Raw genomic sequence first — 17,473 nt, forward strand, 5'->3', positions numbered from 1 at the left:
TGCTGTTTCATCATTTATTTATAAAATATATGACATGAATGCACGAGTGCTTTAACTTGACAATAGTTTGCACTGTTTACAAATCATGTGATGGGTAATCAGACAACTAGTGTCACAAAGTCCTGGTGTGTTTCTGTTTTTAAGAGGACATCTACCTTTTGAAGTCCAACCATTTGAGAGAGGGTTGGCCGAGCAGCAGTCCCTGCTAACTAGAGGCAGGTCAAAGACGCCACTGAACAAAGTGATTAGTCTTTGGATATATCACCAGTCTTCTTTATGGCAAAATCTAGGAAAATAAATGTAGATTGGAAAATAACCACAATTCATTTTTTAATTGTCCAAACACTTGTTGTCCTGCCAGTGGAAGCCAGCAGCAGGCTGGGTTCAGCTTCTAGTTGTGGTCCTTCATCCACTGCTCAATCCACTGAACTATCTGCTCCAGGTTGCGCTCCAGGTCCTCGGGAGTGTTACTGGACAACTGGTGGACGATCTCCTCACTGTAGGCCTCCATGGCCTCCTCGTAGATGGTCTGGAAGATCTCACACTGCACGTTGTCCTGCAGCTTCTTCCCAGCGTAACCCCTGGCAGTCACACAGAGAACAGAGACAAACTGAAACGACTGTGCTTATAACTGAACTTATCATAGGGGTTAGACTATAAGATTGGTGGGGTAGGCACTAGGCAGGGATGTATCCAGCAGTCAAGGGTCTTTCAGTGTGCCTGTACAGACCAGGGGTTAGGGCCGCTCGATTATGGAGAAAAAAAATTACAATGATTATTTTGGTCAATATTGATATTTTGGAAAGATGTTGCAATTATTGAATAAAAAAGCAAAGTGAAACAGTTAAATAAATCATCAGTGCAAAATACTTGAACTGTGAAATTTCCCTTAATGCTTTTCCCATTTGAACTTTTTTCCCCATTCAGAACTCAAGACAAATTAAGAGTTTTAAACATATTTTTTCTCAATTATTCGGATTTTGTGATCATTGGGATCCAAAATCATAACGATTACATTTGGATTAATTGTACAGCCCTACCAGGGGTTGATGCAAAGACTGTAAAAGTTAGGGTCAAAACATCTGGGTAGCCCCCTGGTGGCTGGCTGCAGTACAGGTCATAAGCCCGCCCCCCCCATGTTAGTGGCTGGGACATGGGCCAAACCAATCAAAGTACACGTCAAATACACTGGCACTCTTACCATTAGCCACTTTTTGATCTTAGCACGTGCTAAAGGTTTGACTTGTTCAAAAGGTGCAAACTAAAACCTGAAATCCTGCTGGCACTAGTTGGATGCTCCACAGTGGGACAGGAGTCAACATTGGTTGAGGTTTAACACACATGAGAAATCAAGTGGAAGTTACCTGCTCTCTAGCCGTGTGTACAGTTGGGTGTTGTCTGTGCGGAGGACAAAGACGATGTGGAACCAGCGTTCAGGGAACAGGTCACAGCCATGATAGTCAACAATTGCCCCCCCTTCTACCATCTTTTCATCCAGCTCATCCACCACCTGCAGCATCACAACAGGTCACAATATTTACATTTGACATCCACCATCCTAATTCAATCTGTGGTGAGAATTTAATTCCTGTTAGTTCAGCATTTTCAAATTCAACACACCACAGAGGGAATAAGCTAGCCTGACGTGGTCCTACTCAGATTCTAGTCAGAATGTGAGTCTGAAACCGATCCATTGGGCTGTGATTATGGGGCGTGTTCCAACGTGTTCCAACCGACGGCTTTGTTCCAACGCCGTCGGTCCCTCTCTTCAGTCTCTCTCTATGTCTCTTCACCATATAACGCTCTCTCTCTTCAGTCTCTCTCTCCACCATATAACGCTACCGTGCTTTCGGGCAGTTGTTGACGCTCCTCCGCTGAGGATTTTAAAATGAATGCGCTGTCGATATCTTCTGTAACAGACGCGATGGTGGAATCTACACATCTCAACAAATCCAACCCAAGCGTTCTTTGGTGACGTGATTGATTCTGTTACTGTTGATCATCTGTCCGACAATCTGATTGGTCCGAACAGATCCTGTTCGGGCAATACTTGCTTCTCAACGGAGCGACTCCAGACCATAGACAGTATATAATGGACCAATGGACCCCGTTGCTCTGGACGGAGACCAGTGAAGGCTATTAGAAGCACTTTTCCGGTGATGGCCAGCTTTACTGCGCAGCCTCCAACTGAGAGAATGTGACGTGAGCAACGTGTCTGAAAGTTGTAAGTCTTCTGGTAGCTGTGCCGAGAGAAATCTCAATCATTCCCAATCTTACAGAGACGGAGACTGTAGGTGTATGTAAGGAGATAACATGGGCACAGGCTAATTAGTGATCACTAACATGCTAGTTAACATTAGTAATTAAACCTAAACATCTCATGTAAGTCGAAACTGCCTGCAAGCTTCTCCTGTACTATACGGTAATTCCTCTACTGTCACTTGGTTATGACACAATCGTTAGCTTATTTTTACAAAAGCTTCTGCTACGGAGCCATAACGTGAGCTACAAGGTAATGGAGCCTTTTATACATTGTCGTGTTTCTTTGGAACTAAACAACGGACAAATAGAGTCTTTAAACGCTTCAGATGTAAAGTTATTTGCAGTCAAGTGACGTAAAAAAAAAATGGCGGTCAGCGGAATGCTAACAGGAGGTGATGGCCAGTTAGCAACAAAATGGCGCCATGATGGCTCGAGTTCTGAAGCGAAGCTTACCCCCTTGCTCCAGACCGAACTTCCCAACCTCGAATTTTGTGGGTGGGGCTAAATTCGGCTGGCATCCAGGCTAGGAATAAACTGCCTGCCCCCAATAATCCCATGATCATTTAGCCTATAATTTGTCTGTGGCAGAGGAAGGAAACACCTCCTCCTTCACCTCTCTCCAAGATGTGAAGTTATGTTATATTTTATTTTTCAGACTATAATCATACCAACAAAATCTACAATTGTTGCATCCCTAGTTATGAAACTAGTTAATACTGATGCCTCTATATCATACAGCAACGCAGCTTGCCAGGAGGGTCTAGTTAAAAATTGTGGGACATTGTGTTTTTGGAGCATACCAACGACAAAAGTTAAGGGTATCTTGACCTTTGCTGCTTAAAGACTTTTTTTATGTCTCATGTTAGTCCCTCAAAGATATAGAAGTGCTAAACTTTTAAGTAGAGTACATCTTTATTTAGGCAGTTAACAAGTTAAAAAGGACTCATTACCACTTCTGATTTGTGTCTGTAGTCCCAAATTAATCAGATTACTAAATGCTCTACTGTCAGGAGTGGCTGGCCTGGGTCAGAGGGTTAAGGCAGCAGGAATAAGATTCTGACCTTAGCTTCAATATTTCATCATGATTAATGTTGCTGTTGAACCAGATAAGAAAGAAGACTTGGAATCCAAGCTGGGGGAGTATAACCTGGACGTGCAATAAGGGAGCCGAGCGGTGCAGGGATTTCGAATCATATCCAAAAGAACGTTTAGTTGCGTCTGTTGTGCAGTACAGATCAGATCCAGCTTGCATGGGGAATTGAACTCACCCTGTCCTCATCCAAAATTGGGCACTGGTACTCTTCATCATACCCATCATAAAGTTGTCCTGGGGAGAGATAAATCAGAATCATCAGAAGAGCCTCAGGGTGTCTCTGAAATGTATCTGCTTTTATTTCCATCCTAAGTCTAAAAGCGACCCACGGAGTTAGGACTCAAACCAGGGCACAAAGACAATGGCCAGTAAGGGTTTTGATTTGAGATTCAACAGGAGGATGTTCCATTCTGTAGGTGCTCGTTGCCATCTGTGTTTCAATTGGTTGTGAAAGTTGGTTAGGGTTTTTACCTTCCTGGGCCAGGTCTCCTATGTTAACATAGGTGAGGCCTGTCCTCTGGGCCAGCTCCTTTCCCAGAGTAGTCTTTCCAACACCAGGGGTTCCTGTAGGAGAGAGCAGGATTAACATCCCAGATTTTATTCTAGAATGTATACATTCAGTGTTGCCCTCTTTGATAGGCAGGGGCAACAATTCATGTTTCCATGACAACTATCCAAAATTCTGATACCGTGGGACCAGCACAGGAATTGTTTTTTTAGAAAAGTGTCAGACTGAGCTTATAGAATATGTGTATTGTATTCAGATATACAATTTGTTTAAAATATAAACAAGGGAAACTAAGAATGAATGTGAGGTTTTATTTAGTAGAATATCATTGTGTTGTTCCAATCAGATTCTAAGCAGATTTTCTGATGAAAACATAGAAGACAGATGCTGGCCACTGGAAGGGGGATCAATCACTTATTATTGGAGGTTCCTTATTAACATAATTGATGTGAATTGACGAAAAAGCAAGGCAAGTTTATTTATATAGGCCTGGCACAATTCACACACAATGGCAATTCAAAGTGCTTTACAAATGAGCAGAAGTGTAAGTGTAGTGTGTATTTATTAAAACCAACAACCATATAATTATGTGTAAAATTATAAAAATAATTAGTTACATTATAAAAGAGAGAAATATTAAATTACAACAGAACGGTATAACTACTTGTTTTGCGCGAACATTTCAGCTGTCAATAGTGCGTAAGAGTGCGTAGATTCTGTTCTTATATTGATTACATTGATATACAGTCAACGGTTCTTACCTAAGAACAAATCCCACATAAGAAAACATTGGTGAATGCCAGAAACTGCGTAAGAATTTGTTCTTAAGAACGTTTGGTGAATGAGGCCCAGTGCCTGCTAGATGAAGATGCTCAGCTACCAGCCTGACATCTAACAGTTGATGTTTGGTTAGAAATGGGCTGATGCTCCATACATGACCTGGTCGGGATGCCAATCAAAACGAGTCGAATATTACATCATTAAAAACAAATCTCGTGTCCAAGCTAGAACACTCCAAAGTTAACCCTAACCCGCAGAGTCCTGATTTCTCTGTATCTGGCTCAAAGACATGCAGCAGAACCCTGTCACCTGTTAGCAGGACGTTCGGACGCTTCCTCATCTTCATAGCTTGCTAGCAGCCAACACGTGTCTTGATGACGGCCACCTGAAAGACAAAAATGTGCTTTATTATCTCTGCATGCCATTCTAGACACACTCTTTAGTCTCTATGCTACATGTCAAGAAACCAACCTGAAAAAGAGGACTCTGACAAAATGGAAGACTTGCGGGTAGCTAGCGAGATGTTTGCTATCACGTCGCCACACTCGCCAGCCTTCGCAGACTTCCACAAACACTGCAGTAAACGGAGAGGCTTCGCGTCAGTTTTACGTCAGTAGACAATCCGTTTGCGGCAATTCGAATCCCCGGAGTTTAAAAAGGTAAACTTCACTGCATCATCATATCTCCTTCAACTTCGACTTTAGTAATATCAACGCTACTCCCTCTTTGAGTTACACATTAGTTCTCACTGCGCCCGAACAAAAAGCTTAAAGTGACGGAAACACCGTGTGGGCTTCTCACACATCAAATGGTCAAACAAGGTAACGTTAAGTTAATACAGAGATGTCATTGGATTAGCTCAACATAACATTAGTTTACGTTAGCTAACCCATTCCATCCAAAGAGTAAAATGTGCTTTTAGCAGACACGTGCCACTTAACGGGACGTGTGTGGATATCTTTATATATTTTTGGCAGCACAATAACAAGGAGATAATGTGAAACTTCAAATATCTACCCAGCCTGTCTCTATGCTGTATACTAAGAGAACTATTGTGTGTGTCTGTGTGTGTGTGTGTGTTGCCCTGTGTTAGCTGCAGTGGTGGAAGAAGTATTCAGATCCTTTACTTGCTTTAAGTGAAAGTACTAATATCACACTGTAGAAATACCAGTACAGGCCCTGCATTGAAAATGTTACTTAAGTAAAAATATGTAAGTGTCAACAGAAAAACGTACTTAAAGAATTAATTCTTAATGCAGAAAAATCTTCACATTTTAGAAACTGGAAACGACCAAAACATTTGTAGGCCTATATATGGTTAGGTAGTTTTATTGTAAGTGTAAAGTAACTAAAGCTGTAACAGATGAATGTAGCGGAGTAACTAAAGTAACTAGTAACTAAAGCTGTAACAGATGAATGTAGTAGAGTAACTAAAGTACCTAGTAACTAAAGCTGTAACAGATGAATGTAGCGGAGTAACTAAAGTAACTAGTAACTAATGCTGTAACAGATGAATGTAGTGGAGTAAAAAGTCCAATATTTCTCTCTGAAATGTAGCGGAGTAGAAGTAGAAAGTGGCATGAAAAGAAAAGACTCAAATAAAGTACAAGTACCTTAACATTTGGACTTAAGGACAGTACTGGAGTAAATGTACTTAGTTACATTCCACCACTGGTTAGTTGGATCTAAAATCATCACCACCACCAACTAACCAACAGTCCCGCTGCTGTTCAGGTTCCCAGTTGGTCGATGAACTGCTCCCCTCAATGTGAAGCGCCGCGGGGAAGGATGGACAAGCTTTCTGTGGCAGATAAAGCTGCTTCAAGCAAAGTGAGTTCTCTAACGGTACACGACTACTACATTCCATTATTTGTGTGTGTGTGTGTGTGTGTGTGTGTGTGTGTGTGTGTGTGTGTGTGTTTAGATTTCCAGAAACAAGATGTCATCAATAAGCTATAGCAGAGGTTCTCAATCTTTGTTCAGCCAAACACCCTTACAAGATAGAGATTATATCCCGGGGAATAATTTGACGGAGCATATTTTATTTACACTTCAAGGGTCATACTTATGTTAAAGAACAGCACAAGAGAACTGATTAGACAGATATTAGACATGTATTAAATATAGTTGCAGATTGTAATAGTTACAGATTTGTTCGATGAGAAAGTAATCTATATAGATTTAGGAATTCAAATATCATTCATTGAACTATGAAGCCATGAAGTCATTAGAATTTAACTGAATGAATCTGAAAACTTTTCATGGACCACCTAGAGAGTGCCATGGACCCCTGCTGGTCCCCAGACCTCCTTTGAGAACCACTGAGCTATAGGATGAGTGTAAATATAAAACGCTAGTACAGTTTGTAAAAGGAAAAGTAAGGTACCAACTCTTCACTAAGCACACCAGGACCACTGCCTCCCCCTGTACATTATATTTAACATTAGGTTCTGTCTAGTAATCATTTTTAGTTGGGTTGTGATTATAAACTTTGACCTATTGTACACATCCTCCTTTAATTGTTCCATATGAATCTGAAATCTTTTTTGTTTGACTGTATCTATAATAGCTGAACCGCTGGGTGGATCCGTCCTTCACTGATTTGCCAGGGGAAAGCTTTGCTCCGTCGAAAAGGAGAAAGGGAAGCCAGGTTTTGTGCCCCAAGGCTGAGCCAAAGAGGCCCAGGAAGAGGACCAAAGAGGCGGGCAGCTCGGAGCCTTACACGTCCTACCTGCTGAAAGAGCTGGCCCAGAGGGACCAGGATGAGTCCTGGGTGGACAGATACTCGCCCCGTTCACAGGTCAGCATCATCGCTTCTGACATTTGTTCTTATATCCGTGGCTGCAGCCCAGGTTCTGAAATTGTATCCCTGAATCCTCCACTTGCCTTCCTTCCTCGCGTCTTAGTCCGTCCCACCCAGGAGGCACGGGAGAGATGCAAGGAAATCATGGGAGGAGAGAGGAAACAAGGAGATGTGATTTAGAGGGATGAGACGTCCTTTCCTCTGAAGCGTCACATGAATACGTCAGCTGTTTGGGCGGAGTTAACCTTCAGCTGCACGGCTTCCAGGAAGGCTGCTCTCTGTATCCTCGCCTATAGCTCCTGGATGATCCCTCCTCCTCCCTATCTATCAAATAGGGCTGCACGATATGAGGAAAACATGTGATATGTTGTAGAATATCGCAGTAACGTTATTACTCGCGATAAATAAACATATATTAAAGTGTACTTAGTTCTGCATTTCTGCTCCTTTCCGTATTCTGCTAAAATACAACACACTGCTTGTTGAATTTAAAACAAATAAAAGGAAATCATTTCTAACATTCTTTTATTGAACAAATTGAACATAAAAGGCACCACTAAAAAAGAATGACAGTTACATTTGAAAGTGCAGTTTTCTACACATGTTTTCTTTCAACTAACAAATATTCTCTAAGTGTCTTTTGGGGTATATATATATTGCGCAAGTTGATATTGCCATGATGATTTAAAAAAAACGATATATTGTGCAGCCCTACTATCAAATAATAAAGTTAGATTCAGCGCGTGAATCCATTTGGATAAAGCCAACAGCTGGTCGTCCCCCCTGGCCATACTGTATGTACTGTATGTGTCTCTTTTCACATCAAAGCATTGGGGGCTCTGATCCACCGGGAGACATTAATTATGACTTCACTCGTCTCCATGGAGATTTACTAATGACTCTGTAATCCATATCAGAGTATTTTTTATCTAAACAAAATTCACATTGGCAATATCAATATATAAATAAACACATTCAAAGTCTTCAAATTGGTGGTTGGCCGATATGATTAATATCTTACATCACGTTCTATGTCATTTTCAATCATTCTATACATAAATGTCCCCCACCCCGTGTGTGTTTGTGTAGGCTGATCTAGCTGTCCACAAGAAGAAGATAGAGGAAGTGGAGAACTGGATGAGAGTTCACTCAAACACATCAAAGGTAATAGAAGTTTCACGATTTCAGTAAATGACCCTTGTCTCCTTGCGTTGTCTGTGTGGAGCTGTTCTCACCATTTTATGTAGTGATATAAATACCAACACACCCACTTCCTTCCTGGTAAACTATACCTCTGGTGATTTATACCTCTGTGTTAAATCTACACCGTGGCTACGTACGTAGTAGCCAGACCCTCCTCCAAAGCGCGCTGAAGGAGGGTCAGGCTACTCCACACAGCATTCAGGGATGGGAGGAAAACGTGCTCTGGTTTAATGGCATTTCTTTAAACCAATCAGAATTGTCATGGGTGGTGCTAAACTCCGCACAGAGCCGCTGCAAAATAGTCTTGAGAGAGAAAACTCAGATTGGACAGATAGTCTAGCTAGCTGTCTGGATTTACCGTGCAGAGATCTGAGGAGCAGTTAACCATAGTCCTCACAAATCCAACGGAGGTTAGAACGCCAACACAAAGGAAGAGGAAGGAAACGGAAAAGACATGCATCCTGCGGAATTTCCTGCAGCACCGGAGCAATCCCTGAAGTGGAAAGCAAAGGATATAGACGTAGGTACGTGGAGACATGGACCCTACGCTGTTGCCTGATGTGCACCTCTCAAAAAATGTAACTACCCATCACGGCGACGCACGCCGCTCGGCTGTGGTTTGGTTTTCCTGCTCCAGATTTCTCACCGTGGTCAAAGAACAGGGGAGACACTTTGTTTCTCTCACTAGGACTCTAGAGTCACTACTCGCTCTGAAGCTAATCATGTCACTCTCTCACTCACTCTGCCACACAGACATACACTCACACACACATGCTGGCCCTGCTCTTCTCTTAAAGAGATCGACACACCAACGCACAAGTATAAACTTCAGGCCCCTTACGTAGGCTACGGCGAAAGCTCTGCGTGGAGCCTCTGCAAGACCATAAATCACGCTTAAACAAGCAAATGTCAGTTACTAGTGGAAAACTAGCTTTGCTGGCAGGAGTGTCAGTCCCACGGTACCTGCGGGGCCTTAAAAGTCTTACATTTCTTTAGAAAGTCTAAATTTCTACTACACTTGTATTGTCCTTTCATAAGATGAAATAACTCCATTGTTTCGGCACAAAGCATGTATGTATTGAGTACTACAATATGTTGTATTAAGTTCAAGTACCTGGTAAAAAATTATTTTAATAGCCTAAAAAATCCTTTCTGATATTCCATTACATCCTACATACTCTTGCCATCATGTTCATGAAGTTGGTATTAAATTTCGTTCTAAATGGTATTAAAAAGGTCTTAAAAAGTCTTAAATTTAACTTGTGGAAACCTGGGGTTACTTTGAGTCATGTAACGGGTCCTATCTGGAGACCAAGATATGTCAGGAGCTGATATTGTATCTTAAACTATTAAAATGTTGTCTGTGAAGGTCTTAAGTACGGCTGGGCAATATATCGACATCGTTATATGAGGCTAGATAATGTCTTAAATTGACATAAGTGTTGTCTTTTCCTGGTGTTAAAGGCTGCATTACAGTAAAGTGATGTCATTTTCTGAACTTACCAGACTTACTAGCTGTTTTATTATTTGCCTTCACCCACTTAGTCATTGTATAAACATTATTGGTGATCATTTATCAAAACTCCAAGTAAATTTCAAACAAAACAGAGCAAGCTCGCCCCTCCCCCCATGTTTCCGTAACTGTCACTAACCCCCAACCCCTCCCCCACCCCTCCTGAAGGCATCAAAACTATGAATGAACACATTTGGAATTATGTACTTAACAAAAAAGTGTAAAATAACTGAAAACATGTCTTATATTCTAGTTTCTTCAAAGTAGCCCCCCTTTGCTCTGATTACTACTTTGCACACTCTTGGCATTCTCTTGATGAGCTTCCAGAGGTAGTCACCTGAAATGGTTTTCCAACAGTCTTGAAGGAGTTCCCAGAGATGTTAGCACTTGTTGGCCCTTTTGCCTTCACTCTGCGGTCCAGCTCTAGCCTCGTGAGACCGTCCTGATCTGGCGAGCTCCAGTTCTCCACTCGCAGATCAGTCTGGCATCTTGAGGCAGAGAAAATTTGGAGTCGTTAGCCAAACGACCGGGCCAATCAGCGTTGGTTTTGAGGTGGGTTAGGTGGTGATAGACAGATGGTTTATCCAATCAGCTAACCAGTATTTTCAGACAGCGGTAGCCGCTCGCTAATGCTTTTTTTCTCTTGGATCCTTCTTTTGGAATATGGTCCGTGAACCTGAAATGGTTCCTTTTATTCCTAAATTCTCGTTACACAAACGGCAAATCTCCTTTACCGACATGTTTGCATGCTGAGCTAACGAGCTATGCTTTGCCTGCAGCAGCAGGGGCGGGCTTGTGGTTGTATTTTCATACGCTTCGTGGATCTGATTGGTTGATTTGGCCCGTCTATCACCAACATAGGTGATAGACAGATGGTTCATCCAATCAGCTAACCAGTATTTCCGCCCCTTCCCAAAAGTTCTCCAACGGAAAGTTCCCAGATGGATATGCCGAGCAAATGCGAAGCGATCCATCTGGTGGAGTCAGGTTAGTCCAGCTCACCCCAAACTAGAGATCGACCGATTCATCGGTTTTGCCGATTAATCGGCACCGATAGTTGATTGGTGGAACTATCGTTATCGGCAAAAATCCATGCCGATAGTTTTTCCTGGTTGCGTCCGTTGCTGGAGCGGCTGAGAAGCGCACGCTGTCATTCATTCCACAGTACACAGAGCTGAGAAGGGTCTGCTGGCATCATGCGTTACAATAGCTCCTCTAGAGGCAGAATAAAAACTATCACTGATGCCTCGTGTTGTTTATTTTCGACACGTGTTACTGCGCGCTGCACGGAGAGCACATGCGGTGCGCAAGTCCGACCCAAATCGTCCACGATCCGTCTAGTGGCTGCCGCTGGGGAAATTGAGATGTGTAGACTCGACGGTGCATTCATTTTAAAATCCTCAGCGGAGGAGCATCAACAACTGCCCGAAAGTACGGTAGCATTAGCTATATGGTGGAGCGAGATAGAGAGAGACTGGAGAGAGAGAGAGCGTTATATGGTGGAGAGACACAGAGAGAGACTGAAGAGAGAGAGCGTTATTTGGTGGAGAGACTGGAGAGAGAGAGCGTTATATGGTGGAGAGACATAGAGAGTGAGTGAAGAGAGGGAGCGCCGGCGCTAGAACCAAGCCGTGAATCAGAGAAATAAAACGTGTTTTCGCTGATTCATCTCTAGAAATGCAACTGTAGCAAGCATGTCACTATCACTAACGTTACCCACATTGATATTTAAACGCAACAAATGATATATCCAGCTTAAAAAAAGTCTAAAAGTCTGAAGTTAAAACGAATGCATTGTGCAAAGAGTGGTTGCTATGGAGACGATACACAGTGTTGAGTTCCGTTGCTCTGATTGGTTGTAGGTCTATCCAATGAATGCAGAGGCATTTTCTTTCCTGGTTCGGTTGGAACACGCCCCATAATCACAGCCCAATGGAGCGGTTTCAGACTCACATTCTGACTAGAATCTGAGTAGGACCACATCAGGCTAGATCTAAACCCTTCTACAGAGAAGAATGGCGTCACTGTTTTGAGATTTGGCATACATTTGGGTCTTTCTTGAAGAAATGGAAATAGTTTGTCCTTTTTATATGATTTATAATGCTCATTATGTTTATTTTTGCACTGGATGACTCCAAATATGTAGGAGAACTGTTTTATACAACACACATGCTTGTGTAGCATTGCTGTGGGTGTAATATCAATAAATATGCATACATTATTATTATTATTATTGGTCGATTAATCGGTTATCGGCAAATACGGCCCAACCTAACTATCGGTATCGGTAAAGTCCACTATTGGTCGACCTCTACCCCAAACCATCTCGATTGGGTTCAGGTCCGGTGACTGTGGAGGCCAGGTCATCTGGCACAGCACTCAATCACTCTCCTTCTTGGTCAAATAGCCCTTACACAGCCTGGAGGTGTGTTTGGGGTCATTGTCCTGTTGAAAAATAAATGATGGTCCAACTAAAGGCAAACCGGATGGGATGGCATGTCGCTGCAGGATGCTGTGGTAGCCATGCTGGTTCAGTATGCCTTCAATTTTGAATAAATCCCCAACAGTGTCACCAGCAAAGCCCCCCCACACCATCACACCTCCTCCTCCATGCTTCACGGTGGGAACCAGGCATGTAGAATCCATCCGTTCACCTTTTCTGCGTCACACAAAGACATGGCGGTTGGAACCAAAGATCTCAAATTTGGACTCATCAGACCAAAGCACAGATATGTCCATTCCTTGTGTTTCTTGGCCCAAACAAATCTCTTCTGCTTGTTGCCTCTCCTTAGCAGTGGTTTCCTAGCAGCTACTTGACCATAAAGGCCTGATTCAGTCTCCTCTTAACAGTTGTTCTAGAGATGTGTCTGCTGCTAGAACTCTGTGTGGCCTTCATCTGGTCTCTCATCTGAGCTGCTGTTAACTTGTGATTTCTGAGGCTGGTGACTCGGATGAACTTATCCTCAGCAGCAGAGGTGACTCTTGGTCTTCCTTTCCTGGGGCGGTCCTCATGTGCGCCAGTTTCGTTGTAGCGCTTGATGGTTTTTGCGACTGCACTTGGGGACACATTCAAAGTTTTTGCAATTTTCCGGACTGACTGACCTTCATTTGTTAAAGTAATGATGGCCACTCGTTTCTCTTTACTTAGCTGATTGGTTCTTGCCATAATATGAATTCTAACAGTTGTCCAATAGGGCTGTCGGCTGTGTATCAACCTGACTTCTGCACAACACAACTGATGGTCCCAACCCCATTAATAAGGGAAATAATTCCACTAATTAACCCTGACAAGGCACACCTGTGAAGTGAAAAACATTTCAGGTGACTACCTCATGAAGCTCATTGAGAGATAACCAAGGGTTTGCAGCGCTATCAAAAAGCAAAGGGGGGCTACTTGGAGGAATCTAAAATATAAGACATGTTTTCAGTTATTTCACACTTTTTTGTTAAGTACATAATTCCATATGTGTTCATTTATAGTTTTGATGCCTTCAGTGAGAATCTACAATGTAAATAGTCATGAAAATAAAGAAAACGCATTGAATGAGAAGGTGTGTCCAAACTTTTGGTCTGTACTGTATTTGGTCAAAAATATTGTTATCGATATTTGATTTTCTCAATATCACTTAGCTCTAGTCTTAAGTGAAGCTGAAGGTTCAGTTTGGGCTTGGCTGCTGTCGTCTACAGGGTGGTATCTTGCTGCTGACGGGACCATCAGGCTGTGGAAAGACTGCCACAGTCCAGGTTTTGTCTAGAGAGCTGGGCCTCAGGGCTCAGGAGTGGACCAACCCCTCCAACCTGGAGCCATACAGCAGCAGCCAGCATGGTGAGGAGGAACCCTAGCTTTACTGTCCTAGCCGCCTCATTCCTATCAGTGTCACTGTCAAATAGGGCTGCCTACAAATCCTCTCCTACAGACTAAAGAAAACATCTTTGATTGGTACAAATCCTCGCATAAATCACACTATAATCATTTCTTGTAATTTTAATTATTTTCATTGAAATGGAGAACAGTGATACAAAAATGATCATGCCCTCCAATATTGTGACTCATATTGCAATCGAAATATCAGTCAAAATAATCACAATTAGATATTTTCATCATATCGTGCAAGCTGCATTTTTTACCCCCAGGTAATAAGGTTATTGAACGATAGCACAACAGGAAGGAGGGCTGTGGTCACTTATGTGTATTGTGTTGGATATTTTATAATGTTTTTAATGCTATTATGTTTTTAAAATTGTTATTGACTGGTGCTGAGAGAGTGCTAAGGCACATTGTATTTCATTGTTGTGGTACTTCGTACTAATATACATATGACAATAAACTTTAACTTGATGATATGATGAAAATATCATCTGTCAAACTAAGTATTAGCATGATGTTGTTAGTATTATTATTAAAGGTGCTCTAAGTGATCTGACATGTTTTTTAGACTACAACATTTTTCATCACGTACAGCAAACCTCTCCTACTAAAAAAAAAAAAAAAAAATGTTGTAGCCTAAAAAACGCGTCGCATCACTTAGAGCACCTTTTAAATAGACTGACTTTTTGGAAAAAACTGCCCCTAAGTGACCAGAAAAATTGAAAGTCTTTTGTTGAGACTGTGTCAGAGAATTGGTGCTGATGTATTAGTTTTGCTTTATATTGAAAGGTGTTTCTAATATTTAGTCAACTCAGGGTTTGTAAATGGGAATGTATGAATGTTTTGGGTGAATGCAGACTAATAGTTGCATATGTGTGTATCCTGTGTATCCAGTGTATCCAGTATACAGCCTCCTCCACCCATGTCTCTAATTCTGTCTGTTGTCAGAATGGAGGACGAATGGCTTCCCCTGCAGCTCCCAGTTAACCCAGTTCCAGGACTTCCTCCTCAGAGCAAACAAGTACAACTGCCTGAAGATGGTGGGCGATGGAGGAACTACAGACAGAAAGCTCATCCTGGTGGAGGTATGTACTACACCTTCAACTAAAGCCACTGTTCCTGTATTTTCTCAGATGTACCTGTGAAATGTGCTATGTTCACCTGTGTAAGTTTCTATACTTTTTTTTTCCCTTTGCCACGCACTCCTCATATTGTATGGCATCGTTATGTTTTGCGTGATTAACTAATTACCTGGTACCGATTATTATTATTATTATTATTATTATTATTATTATTATTTTTATTTTGTTTAGCTAAGGTTGAATATTTACTGTGTGACAGATAAAACATGTCATGGAGCATTATAACATGAGACACCATCTAAACTGCTCTATATTCTCATACAAGGATGAGAACATGGATATGAACTGCCAACAATACAATTTGAAGTGTACCATTATTCCAGCATTTATTTCATGATTAAACAGTAAATATAACTAGAAAATGCATTTCCTGCACAAAATGCGTGGGAATGCTGAATAGCTGAATTGCTAAAGCTAAACTGGTTGAATAGCTTAAATCCGTAAGAAGTTGAAGTAGTGAAAATAGTTGAAAAAGCGGAAATTGTTTTAATAAGTATGAATTTCATTAAAAAGTTAAAAGTTTATGCTAAACTGAACTGTTTGCTTTAAAGGTTGAATGACAAAATATGTAGAACATTGTGAGGTCTGAGTATATTTTCTAACTGATAATGACTCACATATGCAGAAATATGAAACAAATTAATACTGTAATACTGTTAAAGATGAAATTTGAAAAGGCTGAAAGAAGAAATATTTTTATTATTATCAGATATATACACTGCATAGAACGAAAAAGCATCAATCTAGCTGAGATGAGATGTGAAATATATTAGGTGAAAAGAATGGGGCTGAACAAGAAGAAAGAGAGGAGAGCGAGAAGAAAGGAGAGCAGGAGAGAAGAGAGAGAATAAGGAGAGAGAGAGGAAAGAGAGGAGAGGAAAAGAAAGACAGCAACTTTGACTAAAATTGACTAAAAAGGCTGAAAGTTTAAAGACTTTGTATTATTATCAGCCATTTCCATTGCGTAGAACAAACAAGCATGACCCTAAAGAGCTGAGAGGTGGATATATTGGCTGAAAAAGAAACGGGCTATATACATGGATGAAATCACAAATCACAAATAACCCTGGAGGGAGGGAGGGAGAGACAGAAGGAGGAAGGGAGAGAGGGACTGAAAGAGAGGAAGGGAGGGAAAGAAAGAGACAGACAGAGAAGGAGTGATGGAAGGAGAGAGAGATTGAGAAGGATGGAGGGAGGGAGAGACAGAGGGAAGGAGAGACAGAGGGAGGGAGACTAAAGGAAGGAAGGAGGGGAACAGAGGAGGGAGGAAGACAGAGAAAAGAGAAAGGAGGGAGGGAGGCATAGAGAAAGAGAGGGAGACAGGAGGGAGGGAGACAGACAGATAAGGAGACAGACAGACAGAAGTGGAACATAAATGATATAGCCTGATGATCATAGTTAATCTAGTTAGTTGACTCCTACAGCAAGCCTGGAGTAATCAGCAGACTGTCTGTGAAAGGGTTGTCATGGTTACTAAGGGCCTGGGCCATGTTTATAAACATCTCTTTGATCTGTTAACGATAGCACCTGGTCTTAATATGTCTCCTGTAGTACACACCAGCACTTCAGACACTGAGAGCAAACTCTCAAACAAAGCCTCGGACTGGCAAAACTATAACTGCTATCAGTCAAATGACATGATCCTGAGCACCACAAGGCCTTTGTGAACGTATCGGTATAAAATTTATGTTGATAAACTTAGAAATGTGGGCATATCAGCGATTTAAGAAAGTGGTTCGCTGTGCGTTTCGCTGGGAAATGCAAAGAAAGTTATACAGGAGAGTGAATGGAGGGAGTTGTGTTACTCTTGTCGTTTGGAAACTCAACCAGCCAAAAGTAAAAGGCATATCACAACACTGAGCAGAGTTTCTGAAACTAGACAAAAATACCTACGTTTTGATGTATGACTTGTGTATGACAAGTAGATATTGTGGGCGTGAGAGCAGTTTTTAGAGAAGGGACAAAGATTAATTTTTTGAAGCTTCACCCTCTGAGCAATGACATCATCACTCTAACCAGCCACACACACACTCTGTTTAATCGATAAAAAATCCTGAAAAGATCACTAAACTTAAACAGCTTTTTAAAGATAGAACTGGATAGCTGAATATTTTGTGAACATTTTAAAGTTTGAATCACGTCTGTAGGTGGAAGAATGTAGGAGGAGATACATTTTGAAGCAGAAGATTTTAAGGAGTTGAAGCCTGCTCTCATTCACTTCAATGTTAAAAAAAAGTGTTAAAAAGCTTAAACTTTTAAAAAGTATAAATAGTAGAAAAAAAGTTGAAGAAGTCCCATCAT

At 41.5% G+C, this 17,473-nt stretch overlaps 2 protein-coding genes across 2 annotated transcripts in view; one reads left to right on the forward strand and one right to left on the reverse strand.

The window, feature by feature from the left end:
- On the reverse strand, positions 1-5,421 carry ak6 (adenylate kinase 6). The gene is made up of 6 exons (XM_028577207.1): positions 5,115-5,421; positions 4,953-5,028; positions 3,827-3,919; positions 3,531-3,589; positions 1,365-1,510; positions 1-581 (listed from the first exon to the last, which is right to left on the reverse strand). The coding sequence occupies exons 2-6, from the start codon at positions 4,987-4,989 to the stop codon at positions 392-394; spliced, it is 525 nt and encodes a 174-aa protein (XP_028433008.1). The 5' UTR covers positions 4,990-5,028; positions 5,115-5,421; the 3' UTR covers positions 1-391.
- Positions 4,941-17,473, forward strand: part of rad17 (RAD17 checkpoint clamp loader component) — a 26,412-nt gene continuing 13,879 nt past the window's right edge. The window contains 6 exon segments of the mRNA XM_028577208.1: positions 4,941-5,464; positions 6,378-6,488; positions 7,213-7,443; positions 8,536-8,610; positions 13,850-13,988; positions 14,979-15,115. Coding sequence (XP_028433009.1) covers positions 6,393-6,488; positions 7,213-7,443; positions 8,536-8,610; positions 13,850-13,988; positions 14,979-15,115 — 678 coding nt within the window. The 5' untranslated portion in view covers positions 4,941-5,464; positions 6,378-6,392.

This window comes from Perca flavescens, chromosome 5 (assembly GCF_004354835.1).
Source record: "Perca flavescens isolate YP-PL-M2 chromosome 5, PFLA_1.0, whole genome shotgun sequence".
Lineage (NCBI taxonomy): Eukaryota > Metazoa > Chordata > Actinopteri > Perciformes > Percidae > Perca > Perca flavescens.